The 21,211-nt window shown below is 52.4% G+C and overlaps 2 protein-coding genes across 2 annotated transcripts; one reads left to right on the forward strand and one right to left on the reverse strand.

Annotated features, from left to right (window-relative positions):
- The first annotated feature begins 4,451 nt into the window (after positions 1-4,451).
- LOC105472495 (SWIM-type zinc finger 7 associated protein 1) lies at positions 4,452-6,279 on the forward strand. The gene is made up of 2 exons (XM_011725836.3): positions 4,452-4,723; positions 5,628-6,279. Exons 1-2 carry the CDS (start codon positions 4,475-4,477, stop codon positions 6,129-6,131), a joined length of 753 nt encoding a protein of 250 aa, XP_011724138.1. The 5' UTR covers positions 4,452-4,474; the 3' UTR covers positions 6,132-6,279.
- A 1,340-nt stretch (positions 6,280-7,619) lies between these two features.
- Positions 7,620-15,391, reverse strand: LOC105472438 (erythropoietin receptor). The gene is made up of 8 exons (XM_011725708.2): positions 15,170-15,391; positions 14,175-14,310; positions 12,372-12,547; positions 12,133-12,290; positions 11,497-11,650; positions 11,325-11,412; positions 9,109-9,196; positions 7,620-9,013 (listed from the first exon to the last, which is right to left on the reverse strand). Exons 1-8 carry the CDS (start codon positions 15,282-15,284, stop codon positions 8,402-8,404), a joined length of 1,527 nt encoding a protein of 508 aa, XP_011724010.1. The 5' UTR covers positions 15,285-15,391; the 3' UTR covers positions 7,620-8,401.
- Between the last annotated feature and the right edge of the window lie 5,820 nt (positions 15,392-21,211).

Consider the following 21,211-nt stretch of genomic DNA (forward strand, 5'->3'; position numbering starts at 1 on the left):
CCCAGGCACAGAGCCCTCTCCTGTCTCCTCATGACTCAAGTAAAAGCCAACTTTCTGCCAATGCCTCAGGGCCCTTGAACTTTCTCCACCTGGAATGTTCTTCCACTGCATATTTGCACAATTCACTCCCTGACCTCTCTCAGGCCTTTTCTCAAACGTCACCTTCCCAGCCTGATCCAACCACCCTATTCAAAATTGAAAAAACAACTGGTCTGCCTTCTCAATTCCCTTCGTTGTGCAAATTTCTTTTCTTTTTTCGAGACGGAGTCTCGCTCTGTCACCCAGGCTGGAGTGCAATGGTGCGATCTCAGCTCACTGCAACCTCCGCTTCCCGGGTTCAAGCGATTCTCCTGCCTCAGCCTCCTGAGTAGCTGGGATTACAGACGCCCGCCACCACACCCAGCTAGTTTTTGTATTTTTAGTAGAGATGGGGTTTCACCATGTTGGTCAGGCTGGTCTCAAACTCCCAACATCAGGTTATCTGCCCGCCTCGGCCTCCCACAGTGCTGGGATTACAGGGGTGAGTCACTGTGCCCAGCCCCTTGTGCAAATGTCTTTTTGTGCAAATGCCCCTTTGTGCAAATGCTTGTCGTGTGCTCACACAGTGTTTAAATTCCTCATGATGCTTAGTGGGTCTTTATAGGTCTCCCTCACTTGAATGTCGGCTCCACCAGGACAGAGATTTGGTCTGTTGTCTATTCACTGTGGGGTCTACAGTTACTAGAATAGGCCCTGATACATAGTACGTGCTCAATAAATGTTTGCTAAATGAATGAACTTATTGCTTGAGGATGCCAGTAAACTAAGGATAGGCACAGAGTGACCCCAAGTCACCTAGTTCCTACCCCGTAGCCCCGGGTCCAACCCTACCTGCAGACAGGTACATTCCTCCGTGATTCTCCTCTATGGTAAATCTTCTTCTGTCAAGATGTGAAGACAGGCCGGGCACAGTGGCTCACGCCTGTAATCCTAGCACTCTGGGAGGCCAAGACAGGTGGATCACCTGAGATCAGGAGTTTGAGACTAGCCTGGCCAACATAGTGACACCCCATCTCTACTAAAAGACATGCAAAAAAAAAAAAAAAAAAGCTGGGCATAGTGGCGTGTACCTGTAATCCAAGCTAGCTGGTAGGCTGAAGCAGGACAACTGCTGGAACCTGGGAGGTGGAGGCTGCAGTGAGCCGAGATCGCACCACTGCACTCCAGCCTGGGTGACACAGTGAGACTCCCTCTAGAAAAAAAAAAAAAATATATATATATATATATATGAAGACAAAATTCTGATAAGTGAAAGAAGGACTGTGTGCATGAGAGATTTGCCAAATGTCTGCATCTCTGCTGAATATTCTCAACTCGGCCGACATTCATGAGCACCTAGTGTGTACCAGGTGCCATACTAGCAACTGAGGAGCTAGCAGTGACCAAAAATAAAGACCCTATCCTCATGGAACTAGTGGGGAGAGATGCCATCAGATAAATGGATAACATTAGAAGTGAACGTTATTTAGAGAGAAATAAAGACAGCTGGCCGGGCACGGTGGCTCACGCCTGTTAATTCCAGCACTTTGGAAGGCCAAGGTGGGTGGACGAGGTCAGAAGTTCGAGACCAGCCTTGCCAACATGGAGAAACCCCGTCTCTACTAAAAATACCAAAACTAGCTGGGGGTCGTGGCATGCACCTGTAGTCCCAGTTACTCAGGAGGCTGAGGCAGGAGGATCGCTTGAACCCGGGAGGTGGAGATTGCAGTGAGTTGAGATCGTGCCATTGCACTCCAACCTGGGTGACAGAGCAAGACTCCATCTCGAAAAAACAAACCAACACAACAACAATAACTACAAAAACAAATAATCAGAGAGTGAAATGTGTGCAATTTTGGGCAGGCAGTCCAGGAGAGCCTCTCTGAGTCTCTGAGTAGATGATATTTTGACCAAAGACCTAAAAAGAGTGGAGGGAAAAAAAAGTTGGCTGGGCGCGGTGGCTCACACCTGTAATCCCAGCACTTTGGGAGGCCAAGGCTGGCAGATCACCTGAGGTCAGAAGTTCGAGACCAGCCTGACCAACATGGAGAAACCCTGTCTCTACTAAAAATACAAAATCAGCCATGCGTGGTGGTGCATGCCTATAATCCCAGCTACTTGGGAGGCTGAGGCAGGAGAATCACTTGAACCTGGGAGACGGAGGTTGCAATGAGCCAAGATCATGCCATTGCACCCCAGCCTGGGCAACAAGAGCAAAACTCTGTCTCAAAAAAGAAAAAAGAAAAAAAAAGCCAGAAGGATATCTGGAAGCTGACTGCTACACACACAAGATCATCAAGTACAAAGGACTTGTGGTGAGGCTGTATTCAGCATGCTCCCATGTATGTAACTATGCTGGACTCTGTGATGTGGGTGTTACTACTGACTATTTGTGCATTTTTGTTTTGTTCTGTTTTGTTTTGTTTTTGTTGAGATAGGGTGTTGCTCTGTTGTCCAGGCTGGAGTGCAGTGGCATAATCACTGCTCACTGCGGCTTTGACTTCCTTGGGCTCAAGCAATCCTCCTGCCTCAGACTCCCGAGTAGCTAGGACTACAGGTGCACGCCACCACACCTGGCTAAATTTTTTTTTTTTTTTGAGACAGAGTCTCGCTCTGTCGCCCAGGCTGGAGTGCAGTGGCATGATCTCGGCTCACTGCAAGCTCCGCCTCCCGGGTTCACGCCATTCTTCTGCCTCCACCTCCCAAGTAGCTGGGACTACAGGTGCCCACCACCATGCCTGGCTAAATTTTTTTTTCTATTTTTAGTAGAGATGGGGTTTCACTGTGTAAGCCAGGATGGTCTTGATCTCCTGACCTCATGATCTGCCCACCTCAGCCTCCCAAAGTGCTGGGATTACAGGCATGAGCCACACCGCGCCCAGTGATATTAAAAATTAGCACCTGGCTAATTTTTAAGTATTTTGTAGAGATGGGGTCTCACTACATTGCCCAGGCTGGTCTTGAACTCTTGGCCTCAAGCAATCCTCCTGCCTTGGCCTCCCAAAGCACTGGGACTACAGACATAAGCCACCATACCAGGCCTGTTTGTGCATCTGGAGTGTTGAAATGTGAGGTGAATCATGGGTTGTGTATCTGCTGGGGGATGGGGACTGAGGTAGGGTGTTTGACAGCGCAGTGTATCGGTGTGCTTCACTGTGTGTGTCTGCGTGTGTAGTGGCAATGTCATAGTTACGTGTTTTGCAAGAGAAAGGGTGTGGGGGATGAATGTGGGACAGAGTTTGTATGGGATGCTGTGTGTCAGGATAGGGCAAGGTTGGAGCATGTGCATGATGGAGATTCTGAAAATAGAATATATTCAGAGATGCCGTGGTGGGTGTGTGTTTGTGTGTGTGTGTGTGTGTGTGTGTAGAGGGGTGTGAGGGTGCCCAGCTGTGTGAGTGGGTGTGTTGGGGGATGTCGTGGAGCTGTTTTCTGGTCCCAGAGGGAGAGAGGAAGCCCAGGAAATCTCACTTTCTCCCTGCCCCTGGGTCTCCAGGCAACGGCACCACTTTGGAGTTACCAGGAGACAAGGTTGCCAGGGCAACACAGGCGTGAGTGGCAGCTCTGGGACGAAGTCTGGGTGAGAAGATCCAGCCAGGGATCACGATCATTCACTTTGTTCCTCCCTTTCTCCCTGTTTCTCATCAATCCCACTTCCCTTCCTTCATTGTCTTAACGAGCCTGTATTTGAGAACCTACAAATGTGCCAGGTGCTATTGTGGGTACTGGAGAACAGAAGTGAACAAGACAAACAATGTCCCTGCTGTATCTCTCCTTCAGTGTTTCAGCTCCTGTCTCTTTGTCTCTCCTGCTCCCTTCTTTGTCCTGCGGTCCTGCCCTGCCCCCGTACCACAAGGAAGGCCCCACAGAACCCCTTAGCCAGTGAGGAAGTTGAGAGCCTTCATCTCACAGACTTTCGGGGATGGCTGTGTCCCTGAGCCTGTGTCCCCAGACACACACTCCTGCCCATACTCAGGTGCACAGAAAGACAAGCACACAGCTCATCCCCCTCTTCAATTCTCAGTTGTCATTGGATGACATCAGCAAAACCACACACAAATACATGCCGATCACAATACTCCTCTGAGATATCATAAGCCCCATTTTACAGGAGGGCAAACTGAGGCTAGGCGACTTTCAAGAATATGTCACTCATTCTGGTCTGCTCCTCCAATTCTTAATCCTTATATTTGTCTCATTAGCTGACAATAACAGTATTCGTGCTGGTTCCCCCAGCAGCCTCCCTTAAGGAAGGGCCTTATTTCCCTATTTCCCTCGAATGCACCCTTTCCTCCGCATAGGTTCTAACCCTTCGCTCATTCCCCAGAGGAATCGAGTTTTGATGGACAGATTCCTAAACCAATAGAGAAACTAAGTGAACTGTACCGAAGCAGCCTCGACTTGGGCGGGACTAAGACTGGGAAAGAGCCACCAATTGGACAGAGCTACGCGGCGAATGGCGGAGACGCTGAGGCGGGTGCTGACCAGGGACGGTGCGGCCTGGTCCGGGGAGGAGAACACGGCTGCCGCCGGACCGCCTTTGCTGCTTCTCGGCGCACCAGGGTCTGGAAAAACAGCGCTGCTATTTGCTGCGGCCCTAGAGGCGGCGGGGGAGGGCCAAGGCCCAGTCCTCTTCCTGACACGGAGGCCTCTACAAAGCCTGCCCCGCGGGACCGGAACGACTCTAGACCCAATGCGACTCCAGGTAACTGTGCGGTGGGAGTGGAGGCGTTCTAGCCAATGGTGGAGTAGATCCGGGACTACTGAGTGACAGGTAGACAAGCCCATGGAGGGGACGGTGGAAGGGCGGGCCAGGGCAGCCACGATGGGGCGGAGTCAGGCAGGCGCAGTGAGGGGTGGCACCACGCGGAGCTTAATTAAGATTGAAGTGCCGGGCGCGGTGGCTCAAGCCTGTAATCCCAGCACTTTGGGAGGCCGAGACGGGTGGATCACGAGGTCAGGAGATCGAGACCATCCTGGCTAACACGGTGAAACCCCGTCTCTACTAAAAAATACAAAAAACTAGCCGGGCGAGGTGGCGGGCGCCTGTAGTCCCAGCTACTCGGGAGGCTGAGGCAGGAGAATGGCGTGAACCCGGGAGGCGGAGCTTGCAGTGAGCTGAGATCCGGCCACTGCACTCCAGCCTGGGCGACAGAGCGAGACTCCGTCTCAAAAAAAAAAAAAAAAAAAAAAAAAAAAAGACTGAAGTGAGAGCCCATCCAATGATGGGCGGTGTTAGCAAGAGGCGGTGCCCAGAGGGTGAAGTCAGGCCCATCAAGGGGCGGGGCCAAGCTTGGGTCCATTCAGGACCAGAGTTGGCTCCTGTTGGCGTCAAGGATGAGGTCAGACCGACAATGCAATGCTGGGGGACGGTTTTCCGTGGAAAAACTGCCCTAGAGATTTGGCCAAAAACAAGCAAAAATGACTTGCCCTCAACTAATACTCGGCAGTGATGAGTGCTGGAAAAAGGGACGAATACAAGAATATTTAACCACTCTGAGCTGGTTCATCCTGGAACCAAGGAAAGTATGCAAGGAGGCAGGGTTCTCTTGCAAGCAGTCTGGCTTCTTGTGCTGAATCCGGCCCTTTCCTTCTGTTTCTCCTTCTAGAAGATCCGCTTCCAGTACCCACCCTCAACCCGAGAGCTTTTCCGGTTCCTGTGCTCTGCCCATGAAGCCCCGGGGCCAGCCCCCTCCCTTCTGCTGCTCGATGGCCTAGAAGAGTACCTAGCGGAAGACCCAGAGCCCCAGGAAGCCGCCTACCTCATTGCCTTACTTCTAGACACAGCTGCCCACTTCAGCCACCGGCTTGGGCCTGGCCGGGACTGTGGGCTCATGGTGGCCCTCCAGACCCAGGAGGAGGCAGATAGTGGGGACGTCCTGCACCTGGCACTGCTCCAGCGGTATTTTCCTGCCCAGTGCTGGCTGCAGCCAGATGCACCAGGTCCAGGAGAACACGGCCTCCGAGCCTGCCTGGATCCAGGCGGGCTGGGCCCCAGAACAGAGTGGTGGGTGACTTTCCGATCAGATGGAGAAATGATGATTGCTCCATGGCCCACCCAGGCTGGTGACCCCAGCTCAGGCAAGGGTTCAAGCTCTGGAGGCCAGCCCTGAGCTTTGGTGGGTGACCACCTCTCTGTGTTTCAGTTGCCCATGGCTACTTACCTCAGGGACATATGCAGATCCAAAGACCTAAACAATGTAAAGTGCTTTTTCTCTTTTAAAAGTATAGCATTATCTTGTATCTATTGTACCCAATCAATATATTGTTTAGTTTTGTTGCTTTAAACTTTATAAAAAGAGCTTCAGGCCGGGCGTGGTGGCTCACGCCTGTAATCCCAGCACTTAGGGAGGCTGAGGCAGGCAGGTTACCAGAGGTCAGGAGTTGGGAGACCAGCCTGCCCAACATGATGAAACCCTGTATCAACTAAAAATACAAAAAAAATTAGCTGGGTGTGGTGGCAGGTGCCTGTAATCCTAGCTACTCGGGAGGCTTAGGCAGGAGAATTGCTTGAACCCAGGAGGCGGAGGTTGCAGTGAGCCAAGATTGTGCCATTACACTCCAGCCTGGGCGACAAAGCGAGACTCCATCTCAAAAAAAAAAAAAAAAAAAAAAGTTTCATGATAAACATAATCTTCTGAGACTTCCTTTTTGCACTCAACGTTGTTACTAAGATTCAGCTACATTTTTTTAGTTCATTCCTTTTTCTGTATTGCATATAATTCCATGGGTGACTATACCCTGATTTCTTCATTAGATTGCCTTATTTACTGCTGTGAACATTCTTGCACACATGTCCTGGCACGTGTGTGTGTTTTCAGGGGCCGAGACAGGTGGATCACCTGAGGTCAGGAGTTGGAGACCAGCCCAGCCAACATGGTGAAACCCCGTCTCTACTAAAAATACAAAACTTAGCCAGGCGTGGTGGCTGGCACCTGTAATCCCAGCTACTTGGGAGGCTGAGACAGGAGAATGCTTGAACCCAGGAGGCAGAGGTTGCAGTGAGCTGAGATCGAGCCACTGCATTCCAGCCTGGGTGATGGAGATGAGACTCCGTCTCAAAAAAAAAAAAAAAAAGGCCGGGCGCAGTGGCTCAAGCCTGTAATCTCAGCACTTTGGGAGGCCGAGACGGGCGGATCACGAGGTCAGGAGATCGAGACCATCCTGGCTAACACAGTGAAACCCCGTCTCTACTAAAAAAATACAAAAAACTAGCCGGTCGAGGTGGCGGGCGCCTGTAGTCCCAGCTACTCGGGAGGCTGAGGCAGGAGAATGGCGTGAACCCAGGAGGCGGAGCTTGCATTGAGCTGAGATCCGGCCCACTGCACTCCAGCCTGGGCGACAGAGCGAGATTCCGTCTTAAAAAAAAAAAAAAAAAAAAAAAACAGCCAGCCTTGGTGGTGCACGCCAGTAGTCCCAGCTACTCGAAAAGCTGAGGCAGGAGGATCACCTAAGCCCAGGAGGTCAAGGCTGCAGCGAACCATGTTGGAGGTACTGGGCTCCAGCCTATGTAACAGAGACCCTGTCCGTAGTTAAACCAAAACTCCCATTGAGTTACTTGCTGACACCAAGTGTCATCAGAGTACTCTCTTAGAACATGGCCTGATTCAGAATTATTGTTATTATTGTTAGTTGCAGAGACTAGCTAGAGGCCTGTTAAACAGCTTTGCTCTTCCTGGGTGAAGAACTAAACTAAGTTTCTCAGCCTTTCCTGTGACTGGGGTCATGTGACTGTTCCCAGCCAATGAGGTGTGAGAAGAAAAGAGGAAGTCCATTTCCGGGCCAGATCCCTCAAATGGCCCATTGAGAGTCATTGCTGCCCGTTTTCTTCCCTTGCTGACTAGCAGTTTGTAGAATAGAGGATCCATCTAAGTACCCTAAGAGAAGGTAGAGCTACAGACTGGAAGAGTCTTATCCTCTGACTCATCCTGTGGATGGCTGCCCATTTGAGCTGAGTTAGGAGAGAGAAATCACTTAGTGTGGTAAGCCACTAAGATTTAGGAGCTGTTTAACATACTATTTTATGTTATGATTAGTATTCAGATTACAGGTTCAGCTTCTGAATAAGTTCAAGAACTTTAACTTCTACCCCATGGCCTATGCCCAGGGGAAGATGGGACTTACAGGGTGTTTGTAAAAATCATGGTAGAAAAACTTACATACATATGTATATAAAGATAGATAGATTTAAAAAAAAAAACAAACTATACATATTTAAAGATACTGCAAGGTTGTGATTTCCTGAGCAGGATGGACTGGGCAGACAAAATCAGCAATGCCCCTACTCCTGAGAGAGGCCTCGCCCTCCCTGTTCAGTAAGTCTTGAGTCTGCAACTGGCTCTCTGAGTCATGTTGGATCCCCGATCATCTGCAGCCTGGTGTCCTAAGAGCAAGCCACATAGCTAGGGGGCAGAGGCTCAGCGGCTGGGATAAGGCTGTTCTCATAAGGGTTGGAGTAGGGGCCATCGGATAAGCCCCCTTGGGCTCCCTGGGAGTCCCCTGAGCTATAGTCAGTTGAGATGCCAGAGTCAGATACGACAAGGTACAGGTACTTTAGGTGGGGTGGGGTAGAGGGCAGCTCAGGGGACAGTGCCCATGGACGCAAGAGCTGGGAGCTGGGGTCCAGGATGGTGTACTCGAAGCTGGCAGCAGAGGCTCCCTCTGGGCTAGGCTTCGAGGCCAAAGCAGATGAGCAGGAGGATGCTTCTGAGCCTTCATCCATGGCCACTGTGTCCACACTGCCATCAGGCCCTGGGAGGTCCTCACTGGGCGGGTTCCGGGGCAGCAACCATTTGTCCAGCACCAGATAGGTATCCTGGGCATGCCCACTGCCCACCGGCTCCAGCAGGGGGCCCTCATCATCTGTCCCCGGCTCCACTGCCTGCATCGTCCCCCAGCAGCGCTCTGAGAGGACTTCCAGGGAGGCAGGTGGGTCCTCTGTGAAGGGGGTGCAGGGGCTCCACCACAGGCAGCCATCGTTCTGGTACAGCCACAGCTGAAGAAATAGCACCAACCTGCTCAGAGAGGCCTGCAGTTTGGCTGCAAGAAGCAGGGAAGCCCAGGCACTGAGGGGACAACCAGGTCACCTACCTGGAAGTTACCCTTGTGGGTGGTGAAGAGGCCTTCAAACTCGCTCTCTGGGCTCGGGATGCCAGGCCAGATCTTCTGCTTCAGAGCCCTGTTGAAGCCGATAGAAACAGTTATATAGATATGACTCATTGAACACTCACCAATACCCCCTCCACTCCCAGTCATAGGGGCACAGATACTCCTAGTCCCTGTGATCACAATGGAGGCAGAGGAGTGCATCAGGGCTGGGGGACAGGGGTTTTGACTGAAGCATCAGCAAGGCCCTACAAAAGGGTAACTGGAACAGGGTATTGAAGGGTGCATAGGAGTTCAATATACCTTGGTCATTCTCCCTTTAATCCTGGCTATGGCCAGGTGCAGTGGCTTACACCAGCACTGTAATCCCAGCACTTTGGGAGGCTGAGGTGGGAGGATCACTTGAACCCAGGAGTTCAAGGCCACCCTGGAAAACATAGTGAGACCCCATCTCTAAAAAAAACAAAAAAAAAAAATCAAAAAACCAAAACCCTGGCCCAGACTTTTCCAGGAGGTCCATGATGTCACTTCATAGATAAATATTATGTTGTTATGTTACCTTCTGGAGTAATGAGAGAAGGCATTCAGAATAAAATCCAAGCTGGGCACGGTTGCTCATGCCTATAATCCCAGTGCTTTGAGAGGCTGATGTGAGCAGATCACCTGAGGTCAGGAGTTCTACACCAGCCTGGTCAACATGGTAGAATCCCGTCTCTACTAAAACTACAAAATTAGCAGGGCATGCACGCCTGTGATCCCAGCTACTCGGGCAGTTGAGGCAGGAGAATCGCTTGAACCAGGAGGTGGAGATTGCAATGAGCCAAGACTGCTGCACTGCACTCCAGCCTGGGCAACAAGAGTGACTCTGTCTCAAAAACAACAACAACAACAAAAATCCAAACTCCTCCCCACAACCCTGCAGAAGGCCCTGGATTATATGACCCCTGTCACCTCCCTCATCTCAACATCTGCCATACCCCCTTACATACTGCTCTAGCCATGTGGCAATTCATTTTTTTTTTTTTTTTTTGAGACGGAGTTTCACTCTTGTTGCCCAGGCTGGAGAGCAATGGTGCAATCTCGGCTCACCCACAACCTCCACGTCCCGGGTTCAAGCGTTTCTCCTGCCTCAGCCTCTCGAGTAGCTGGAATTACAGGCGTAATGTGCCACCACGCTTGGCTAATTTTGTATTTTTAGTAGAGACAGGGTTTCTCCATGTTGGTCAGGCTGGTTGCAAACTCCGAACCTCAGGTGATCCGTCTGCCTCGGCATCCCAAAGTGCTGGGATTACAGGCATGAGTCACCGCACCTGGCCCTGCGGCCCTGCCATGTGGCAATTCTTGAAGCTGGCTGAATGTTCCAATCTCATTCCCACCTCAGGGCCTTTGCACCTGCCATTTCTTCTCCCCACTTTTCAAGCAGCTGCTTCCTTCCAACCTTCAGGTTTCCACTCTGATGTCACCTCCTCCTGGAGGCCTTCCCTGATCATCCTGTCATGTCCCCACATCCTGTTTGTTTCTTCGATATCACTCATTATAATTTATCATCAAATATTTCTTGGGTCCCTTGTTTGTTGACTTGAGATCCACAAGGTCAGAGACTTGTGGTCAGGCTCTGGCTTGTTCTCCATTCTCTCTCCAGTGCCTGGCACATGTTTGGCACTCAGTATGTATTTTTCAACCAAGTAAATGAACAGGGCCATGAAAGACAACTAGCAGATTGCTTAGCGGACAAGGCAGGAAGGGTATTTCACACAGAGGGAACAGGATGGGCAAAAGCTTGGGGGTGTGAAACCACCTGGTGTGTGCTTGGAATTACAAATACCTCAGAATGGTTGGTCTGATCATAGTGTCTGAGGAGCTTGACTGCAGGGGTGGGAGGCATTCAGGGGCTTAAATTCTTTCACTAAATTCATCTAGTTGATTTTACAAAGATGATGACATTGGGGAAAGGAACTAGCAAAGGGACCCAAGAAATGGCAGCCCCTGATGTAGAAGGAAAATCAGGTGAAAGTCCCCAAGAGCAGAAAATGTTAACATTCTGGTCTAGTCTGGCATGCATCCCAGCCCTGCCACTGACGTGACTCCTTACTGCATGACCTTGGGCAAGTGCGTGTCTCTCTCTGAGCCTAGGTTTCCATAGTGAAAGAGGACCGTTGGCGAGGAGGAGTCTGGGCCCAGCGCCCGAATGGGGAGCTCACCGGCGGTGGGACAGCAGGGCGAGCACGGTCAGCAGCACCAGGATGAGCACGAGGATGAGGGAGAGCGTCAGGATGAGGGGGTCCAGGTCTGAGAGACGGGGAGGAAGTCAGGGCGGTGGGCTTGCCCCGTGGTTCGCCCCGGCTCCTCCTACACCCCTGCCTGGAGCCTCACCGCTAGGCGTCAGCAGCGACACAGGCTCCGACCAGGCGCTCCAGAAGCCGCCGAAGCTCGGCTCAGCCATACGCGCGCGGACGGCGAAGGTGTAGCGCGTCCGGCCCCTCAGGTTGCTCAGCACACATTCGGTGCGGCCCTCCAGGATCTCCACCTGGGGGCGGAACCAGGGCGAGGGAGGCGAGTCAGACAAAAATAGAGCACGTGGGGGCGGGCCCTGGTAGAACCGAGCCAATCAGGGGAAGGAAAAACGGTGCCCTAGAATCGCAATTGGACCAATAGGAGTAGGGGGAGGAGCCCAAGAAAACTCGGGGCCAATCAAAGAGAGAGACTCTGGTACCAAGGGGCGGGACCCGGGTAATTTAATAACTGGGCTAGCAGGCGAAAAGGGAGCCGGGCGCTAAAGGGGTCTAGGGTTACGGGCCAGAGGGAGAAGGGGTTGGGGTTCAGCAGGCTTGCGAGGACATTAGGAAAGGGGGCGTGTCTATGGGCGTGGAACGGTCTTCAGCACCAGGGTAATGGGATGTGGGATGTCACGGACCGGCCCTGGAGGCGGCACCGGGTGCGACCTCGAGAGGCGTGGCTGGGCAGTAGTCAGTGGAGCTTTGGGGGCTGGGCCGTAGGGGCTGGCCTCACCCTCTGCACGCTCCCTGCGCCGTTGCCGGCCGAGACGTCCACCTCGTAGCGGATGTGGGACGTCATGGGTGCCTCAGGCGGCGGGAGCCAGCGCAACACTATGTGGCCGCCCTCGTCAGCCAGCCGTGCCACCAGCCCCACGGGGGCGTCCAGGAGCACTGCAGGCATGGGGGTTGGTCAGGTGGGCGAGGACCGAGACCCCTCTCCTCCGATCACTCTTCCATTCCCAGAGCACTTACCTACTTCATTGATGTGGATGATACGGTGATATCGCGGAGCGCCGGAGGCTGCTGTGACGCGTAACTCTAGGGGCACGAAGCTCGACGTGTCGGCTGTAGGCAGCGAACACCAGAAGCGCACCGCACCACGAGCCGTGGGAGCCTGGTGCAGGCGACAAAGCTTCCATGGCTCATCCCTGTGCGCCCAGGGACCCGGGAGGGAAGGGAGCAAGTTGGGAGTGTGGACCGGGGAGTTTGCGTTCCCGGCCTGTGGGGGACTGTGTGTGTGTATGTCTCGCCTTGTGTGTGTGACAAGGTGTTCCTTTGTCGCCCAGGCTGGAGTACAGTGGCGCTATCATGGCTCACTGCAGCCTCAAATTCTGGGGCTTAAGGAATCTTCCCACCTCAGCTTTCCAAGTATTTGAGACCACAGACACGCGCCACCACGCCGGGTTTTTTGTTGTTGTTGTTGTTGTTTTGTGTTTTTTTTTTTTTTTTTTGAGACGGAGTCTCGCTGTGTCTCCCAGGCTGGAGTGCAGTGGCGTGATCTCGGCTCACTGCAAGCTCCGCCTCCCGGGTTCACGCCATTCTCCCGGCTCAGCCTCCCAAGTAGCTGAGACTACAGGCGCCCGCCACCACGCCCGGCTAGTTTTTTGTATTTTTAGTAGAGACGGGGTTTCACCATGTTAGCCAGGATAGTCTCGATCTCCTGACCTCGTGATCCACCCGCCTCGGCCTCCCAAAGTGCTGGGATTACAGACTTGAGCCACCGCGCCCGGCCTGTTTTGTGTTTTTTGAGACGGAGAGTTTCACTCTCGTTGCCCAGGCTGGAGTGCAATGGCGCTATCTCGGCTCATCGCAACCTCCGCCTCTCGGGTTCAAGCGATTCTCCTGCCTCAGACTCCCAAGTAGCTGGGATTACAGACATGCACCACCACGCCCGCCTAATTTTGTATTTTTAGTAGAGACAGGGTTTCTCCATGTTGGCCGGGCTGGTCTCAAACTCCCGACCTCAGGTGATCCGCCCTCCTTGGCCTCCCAAAGTGCTGGGATTACAGGCGTGAGCCACCGCGCCCACTCTTTTTTTTTTTTTTGAGATGAAGTCTCGCTCTATCGCCCAGGTTGGAGTGCAGTGGGCGATCTCGGCTCACTGCAATCTCCACCTCCTGGGTTCAAGCGATTCGCCTGCCTCAGCCTCCCGAGTAGCTGGAACTACAGGCGCCCGCCACCACGCCCGGCTAATTTTTTGTATTTTTAGTAGAGACGGGGTTTCACCGGGTTAGCCAGGATGGTCTCGATCTCCTGACCTCGTGATCCGCCCGCCTCGGCCTCCCTAAGTGCTGGGATTAGAGGCTTGGGCCACCGCGCCGGGAATTTTTTTTTTTTTTTTTTTTTTTTTTTTAAGAGACGGGGATATCGCTGTGTTGCCCTTTCTGGTCTTGAACTCCTGGGCTCAAGCAATTCTCCCGCCTCGACCTCCCAAAGAGTTGGTATTACAGTCATGAGTCACTGCTGGTCTCCTTTTGGATACTACCTCGAGAGGGCGTCCCAGCGCCGATGTAGTAACGCCTAACCCTCGAGTTGGAGGCGTTGTTATCCCAGCCTGATGTTTGGGGTCGCGTTCCAGCGGTGATCGCGGGAGTGTTCGCGCCCCGGCCCATAGGGGGCGTGCCAACCCTGGACTCGCAGGGTTCCCTCCAGTGACCACGACTGGAGGCGCCTTCGGGCCTCAAACAGCCGGGGACTTCCGAGGCTACGACCTCCAAGGAGCTCTGCCCCACCCGCTCCCTCCGCCCGAGGAGGCGCCCGCCGGATCGGACTCACTCGAGGTGGTAGGAGAAGCTGTAGTTGTCTGGGCTCACCCCAGCACTCGCCGCTTCCTCCCAGAAACACACCAAGTCCTCCAACCGCTCGGTGAAGCACAGAAGCTCTTCGGGTCCGCGGGCCACCAGCAAGGCCGCTGGGGAGGGGCGACAAAGGAAGGGCATGGGGGTCTGAGCTCTGTCCTCGGAAGACAGCCCACTCCTCTTCCCTCCCGCAGCCTGGGCGGACCCGATAAGAAAAAAGCCCCGCCCTGACATCTTCCCAAGCGGGGCCCTTGGAGGGGTCCGCAGAGGTGGTGGCCCCCTAATTCCCAGAGGCAAGTTGCTCGCCTTACAGTCCCCCGCCGTCACCACTCGCGCACACCTGCCCACCTGGCGGCCAGCTGAGCTGGTCGCGGAGTTCAAGACCTTGAGCTCGCGGCTGCCAGCCCCGCCCCAGCCTAGGACTTGCGCGCGGCTGGGGGTGTGTGCGGAGAGGCGGGCCCCCTATCGGCCCCGGCAGGCTCCCCGCCGACCGATAGCGCCAACCGTGTGCCCCGCCTCCCTCCCTCCACCGGGCCGGGCAAGTGATCTGGCGCCCTCAGGCAAACCGTGTTTACAGTAACCTGTGGCTTGGCCCCTCTAACTCGGACCTGGGCTTTATCCTCCCTCCCCTAGGGAGGGTCGTCTGGGTGCCCACCCCCCAGGGACCTTAGCACCAAGCCTGCGCCCTTAGGATTTAGCATGTCCCAGACTCCCTGAAAAGGTAAAACGGGAACCGTAAGCCTACTCTAGCTCTTCCCCAGGACGCGATCAGGAGTCTTGAATCCTAACATGTCCCACCCCACCCCCGCCCATCCAGGACCCAGTCTAAGGGTTCAGTTGCCAGCTTGGCCCCCAGGACCCGGTCTGGAAGTCCAGAAATAGGCATAGCCGCCAGGACCTAGGTTGGGAGTTCAGGCCCCAGTATGGTTCTGCAGGCTCCAGTGTAGGGGTCCACACGCAGCTCATCCTTACCTTTGCTCTCGAACTTGGGGTCCGGGAGGTTGGGCGGGGGCGCCCAGGCGGCCCCAGCGAGCAGGAGACAAAGGGAGCCGACCTGGGGCCACAAGGACGCCCCGAGGTGGTCCATGATACAGCCCCCGCCACGGGGAGCCCAGGGCTCCTGCCCCTCTGTCCCCCCTCCCGGCACAGTCCACAGCTGGGTCAGCAGCTGCCTCCGCCGGACGCAGCTGACCAGGCCCTTCCCTACCAGGCGCCTCTAAGTGGCAGATCCCCGAGGGGGCGGGGCCAACACAGCCTGGGTAGAGATAAGTGTCTGGCGGGAGGGGGCAGGGGCCCTTCCCGGGCCCAGAGGCCGCTTGGGTGCAGGGGAGGGAGTTGGGCTGCAACACCTCCCGTTCTGGCTTCAGACATCCTTTTTTTTTGCTATGTGGCCCTGGACAGGTGACTTACCTTACCTGAGCTTCAGACTTCTCATCTGTAAAATCTAGCCTGGCACATAGCAAACATTCCAAAAAATGTATCTACTGATTTTATCGCAGAAATCAGCATCTCTTTCCAGCCTGGAAATAATTCTTTCTTTCTTTCTTTCTTTCTTTCTTTCTTTCTTTCTTTCTTTCTTTCTTTCTTTCTTTCTTTCTTTCTTTCTTTCTTTCTTTCTTTCTTTCTTTCTTTTTCTTTCTTTCTTTCTTTCTTTCTTTCCTTCCTTCTTTCTTTCTTTCCTTTCTTTTTTCTTTCTTTCTTTCTCTCTGTCTTCCTTTTCTTTCTTTCATTCCTTTCGTTTCTTTCTTTCCTTCTTTCTTTCTTTCCTTTCTCTCTCCTTCCTTCCTTCCTTTCTTCCTTCCTTCCGTTCCTCCCTCCCTCCCTCCTTCCTTCCTTCCTTCTTTCTTTCCTTCTTTCTCTCTCCTTCCTTCCTTCTTTCTTTGCTTCTTTCTCTCTCCTTCCTTCCTTTCTTTCTTCCCTCCCTCCCTCCCCCTCCCTCTTTTCTTTCTTTCTTTCTTTCTTTCTTTCTTTCTTTCTTTCTTTCTTTCTTTCTTTCTTTCTTTCTTTCTTTCCTTCCTTCCTTCCTTCCTTTTCTCCCCTTCCTTCCTTCCTTCCTTCCTTCCTTCCTTCCTTCCTTTTCTCTCTCTCTCTCTGCCTCAGTCAGGGTGTTGCTCTGTCACCCAGGCTGCAGTGCAGTGGCACAATCATAGCTCACTGCAGCCTCTGTACTGAAGCAATCTTCCCACAGGACCTAGCTCATTTTTAAAATTCTTTGTAGAGATGGGATCCCACTATGTTGTCCAGGCTTGTCTTGAAATCCCGGGCTTAAGCAATCCTCCAGCCTCCATCTCTCAACTACTGGGATTACCAGAGCCACTGAAGCCTACCAATAATAATCCTTATAACGACCAGCAGTTGAGTGTTTGCACAGTGCTAAACCATGCTCCTGGACAGTATGTATAATATGTGAGATTTTCATTTATGAATTTTCGGGAAAAAAATTTTACCACCCACATTTTTATTCTCTTGGGCTGGGCCTGGTGGCTCACGCCTATAATCCCAGCACTTTGGGAGGCCGATGCAGGCAAATCACTTGAGGTCAGGAGTTCGAGACTAGCCTGGCCAACATGGTGAAATCCCATCTCTTCTAAAAATACAAAAATTAGCCAGGCATGGTGGTGTGCGCCTGTAATCCCAGCTACTCGGGAGGCTGAGGCAGGAGAACTGCTTGAATCTGGGAGATGAAGATTGCAGTGAGCCAAGATCACGCTACTGCACTCCAGCCTGGGCAACAAACAGAGTGAGACTCTGCTCAAAAAATAATAATTGGCTGGGCGCAGTGGCTCACGCCTGTAATCCCAGTACTTTGGGAGGCTGAGGCAGGTGGATCATGAGGTCAGGAGTTCGAGACCAGCCTGGCCAACATGGTGAAACCCTGTCTTTACTGAAAATACAAAAATTAGCCAGACATAGGCTGGGTGCGGTGGCTCATGCCTGTAATCCCAGCACTTTGGGAGGTCGAGGAGGGCAGATCATGAGGTCAAGAGATCGAGACCATCCTGGCCAACATGGTGAAACCCCGTCTCTACCAAAAATACAAAAATTAGCTGGGCGTGGTGGTCCATGCCTGTAAATCCCAGCTACTTGGGAGGCTGAAGCAGGAGAATCGCTTGAACCCAGGAGCCAGAGGTTTCAGTGAGCCGAAATGGTGCCATTGCACTCCAGCCTGGCAACAGAGCAGGACTCCATCTCAAAAAAAAAAAAAAAAAAAAAAAAAAAAAATTAGCCTGGCGTGGTGTCATGCGCCTGTAATCCCAGCTACTCAGGAGGTTGAGGCAGGAGAATCACTTGAAACTGGAAGGCAGAGGTTGCAGTGAGCTGAGACTCCAGCCTGGGCAACAAGATCCAAACCCTGTCTCAAAAAAATAAATAAATAAAAATAAAAATTTAAAAAAATGAAATAAAATAGCAATACTCCCACCCAGTTGCTATTAAGAAGGTGGGTTTTTTTGTTTTTGTTTGCAGCCAATGTGCTTATTGTCACCTGACATGTATTTGATGTTTTGTTATTGATTTGCTGCTACTTACTACTCCATGAAAGCAGGCTTTTTTTTTTTTTTAAGATGGCATCTGGCTCTGTCGCCCAGGTTAGAGTGCAATGGCGCGATCTCGGCTCACTGCAGCCTTTGCCTCCCCGATTCAAGCGATTCTCCTTCCTCAGCCTCCAGAGTAGTTGGGACTGGCCGGGCGCGGTGGCTCAAGCCTGTAATCCCAGCACTTTGGGAGGCCGAGACGGGCGGATCACGAGGTCAGGAGATCGAGACCATCCTGGCTAACACGGTGAAACCCCGTCTCTACTTAAAAAAATACAAAAAACTAGCCGGGCGAGGTGGCGGGCACCTGTAGTCCCAGCTACTCGGGAGGCTGAGGCAGGAGAATGGCGTAAACCCGGGAGGCGGAGCTTGCAGTGAGCTGAGATCCGGTCACTGCACTCCAGCCCTGGCGACAGAACCAAACTCCGTCTCAAAAAAAAAAAAAACAAAAAAAACCCAAAAAAAACAGAGTAGTTGAGACTACAGGTGTGTCCCACCATATCCAGCTAATTTTTTGTATTTTTAGTTGAAACGGGGTTTTGCTGTGTTGGCCAGGCTTGTCCCGAACTCCTGACCTCAAGTGATTCCCCCCCCGCCTCAACTTCCCAAAGTGCTGGGATTACTGGCATGAGACACTGAGCCCAGCCAGGCAGGGATTTTTTTGTGTGTGTGGAGTCTCGCTCTTGTTGCCCAGGCTGGAGTGCAATGGCAGGATCTCGGTTCACTGCAACTCCCGCCTCGCGGGTTCAAGTGATTCTCCTGCCTCCACCTCCCAGGTAGGTGGGATTACAGGCGCTTGCCAACACGCCCGGTTATTATTTATTTATTTATTTATTTATTTATTTATTTTGGAGATGGAGTCTCGCTCTGTCACCCAGGCTGGAGTGCAGTGGCGCGATCTCGGCTCACTGCAAGCTCCGCCTCCCGGGTTCACGCCATTCTCCTGCCTCAGCCTCCCGAGTAGCTGGGACTACAGGCGCCCGCCACCGCGCCCGGCTAATTTTTTTGTATTTTTAGTAGAGACGGAGTTTCACCGTGTTTGCCAGGATGGTCTTGATCTCCTGACCTCGTGATCTGCCCACCTCGGCCTCACGAAGTGCTGGGATTACAAGTGTGAGCCACCGCGCCCGGCCTCAGGCAGGGATTTTTTTTTTTTACCCTTTTGTTCTTTGCTGTATCCCCAGCATATAGAACAGGGCCTGGCACACAGTAGAAGCTCAAGAAATATTTTGTGGAGTTAAAGACTAGAGATGTAGAGAAAATCAAGCTGAGAGAGGTAGAGAAACAGCTGATCTCGTGTTAGCCACTGGCACAACTGTGCCTGACCAACCCTGCGCTTTTTTTTTTTTTTTTTTCTTTTGTTTGAGACAGAGTCTCCCTCAGTCGCCCAGGCTGGAGTGCAGTGGTGCGATCTCGGCTCACTGCAAGCTCCGCCTCCCAGGTTCTCACCAATCTCCTGCCTCAGCCTCAGCCTCCGGAGTAGCTGGGACTACAGGCGCCCGCCACCACACCTGGCTAATTTTTTTTTTGTATTTTTAGTAGAGAGGGGGTTTCACCATGTCGGCCTGGATGGTCTCGATCTCCTCACCTGGTGATCCACCCGTCTCAGCCTCCCAAAGTGCTGGGATTACAGGCGTGAGCCACCGCGCCCGGCCACCCCTGCGCTTTTAAAAAACGGAAGTCAATGCAAATCTCTTCCTCAGGAAATTGGTATTTAGATTGTGCATGTATGTGAGAGGGAGGTAGAATAAACAAGATGGACACCTGTTTCATAACTTTGGTCACAATAAATTATTATGAATGACAAACCGGCCCCAGAGTTAAATGCATGTTTACTGGAGTTCAATCAATATTTGAACACCAACCACTTACCATGGAACCTTGAATACACTACTTAACCCTCCCTTGTCTCAGTTATTCATGTATAAAATGTGGAAGATAGCCTGGCTGACGTGCTGAGATCTCGTCTCTATAAAACATGTTTGTTTGTTTGTTTTTTAAGTAAGCCAGATGAGGTGGTGCACGTCTGTGGTCCTAGCTACTCGCGAGGCTGCGGTGGGAGGATCACTTGAGCCCAGAAGGTGGAGGCTGCAGTGAACCATGTTCATGCCACTGCACTCCAGCCTGGGTGACAGAGTGAGACCCCATCTCTACAAAACATTTTGTTTGTTTATTTTTTGTTTTGTTTTGTTTTTGAGAGTCTTTCTCTGTGGCCCAGGCTGGAGTGCAATGGCACCATCTCGGCTCACTGCTACCTGTTTCCCGGGTTCAAGCGATTCTCCTGCCTCAGCTTCCTGAGTAGCTGGGACTACAGATGTGTGCCACCATGCCCAGCTAATTTTTACATTTGTTTAGTAGAAACGGGGTTTCACTATATGTTGGCCAGGCTGGTCTCGAACTCCTGACCTCAAGTGATGCGCCTGCCTTGGCCTCCCAAAGTGTTGGAGTGTTGGGATTACAGGCATGAGCCACTGTGCCCGGCCACCTTTTTTTTTTTTTTTTTTTTTGAGACGGAGTCTTGCTCTGTCGCCTGGGCTGGAGTGCAGTGGCTGGATCTCAGCTCACTGCAAGCTCCGCCTCCCGGGTTTATGCCATTCTCCTGGCTCAGCCACGAGGTCAGGAGATCGAGACCATCCTGGCTAACACGGTGAAATCCCATCTCTACTAAAAATACAAAAAACTAGCCGGGCGAGGTGGCGGGCGCCTGTAGTCCCAGCTACTCAGGAGGCTGAGGCACGAGAATGGCGTGAACCCAGGAGGCGGAGCTTGCAGTGAGTGGAGATCGCGCCACTGCACTCCAGCCTGGGCGACAGAGTGAGACTCTGTCTCAAAAAAAAAAAAAAAAAGAGAGGCATATCACCCCAAAAATGTTGGTTCCCGGAAGGAAGTTCTAAACCCTCTTTGTGTGATAAGATCCTTTATTTATTTATTTATTGAGACGTGATCTCACTGTATTGCCCAGGCTGGTCTCGAACTCCTGAACTTAAGTGATCCTCTTACCTCCACCTCCCAAAGTACTGGGATTACCCTCCTGAGCCACTGTGTCTAGCCAGACAGGGTCCTCTCTGGCATCTGGGTTCAGTGTCATACTCCACCCAACACCTTTCTTAGGGCTCTTAGTTTTTGTTTTTGAGACAGGGTCTCCCTCTGTCCTCCAGGCTGGAGTGCAGCAGCCCAGTCACTGCTCACTGCAGCTTCAACCTCCCGGGGCTCCGGTGATTCTCCCACTCAGCCTCCCAAGTAGGTGGGATTACAGTCTCGTACCACCACGCTCAGCACATTTTTTGCTTGTTTGTTTGTTTATTTTTGAGATAGGGTCTTGCTCTGTCACCCAGGCTGGAGTGCAGTGGCACTATCTCTGCTCACTGCAGTCTCCACCTTCCGGGTTCAAGCAATTCTCTTGCCTCAGCCTCCACAGTAGCTGGGGTTACAGGCACATGACACCATCCCTGGCTAATTTTTTTGTACTTTTAGTAGAAGA

Source organism: Macaca nemestrina, chromosome 20, assembly GCF_043159975.1.
Source record: "Macaca nemestrina isolate mMacNem1 chromosome 20, mMacNem.hap1, whole genome shotgun sequence".
Taxonomy (NCBI): domain Eukaryota; kingdom Metazoa; phylum Chordata; class Mammalia; order Primates; family Cercopithecidae; genus Macaca; species Macaca nemestrina.

Coding starts and splice junctions, on each gene's coding strand:
- LOC105472495 (XM_011725836.3), top strand. CDS start 4,475: ATGGCGGAGACGCTGAGGCGGGTGCTGACCAGGGACGGTGCGGCCTGG. Junction 4,724..5,627: donor TAGACCCAATGCGACTCCAG/GTAACTGTGCGG, acceptor TTCTCCTTCTAG/AAGATCCGCTTCCAGTACCC.
- LOC105472438 (XM_011725708.2), bottom strand. CDS start 15,284: ATGGACCACCTCGGGGCGTCCTTGTGGCCCCAGGTCGGCTCCCTTTGT. Junction 12,548..14,174: donor AGCTTCTCCTACCACCTCGA/GTGAGTCCGATC, acceptor CTGGGCGCACAG/GGATGAGCCATGGAAGCTTT. Junction 11,413..11,496: donor GTCGCTGCTGACGCCTAGCG/GTGAGGCTCCAG, acceptor CCCGTCTCTCAG/ACCTGGACCCCCTCATCCTG.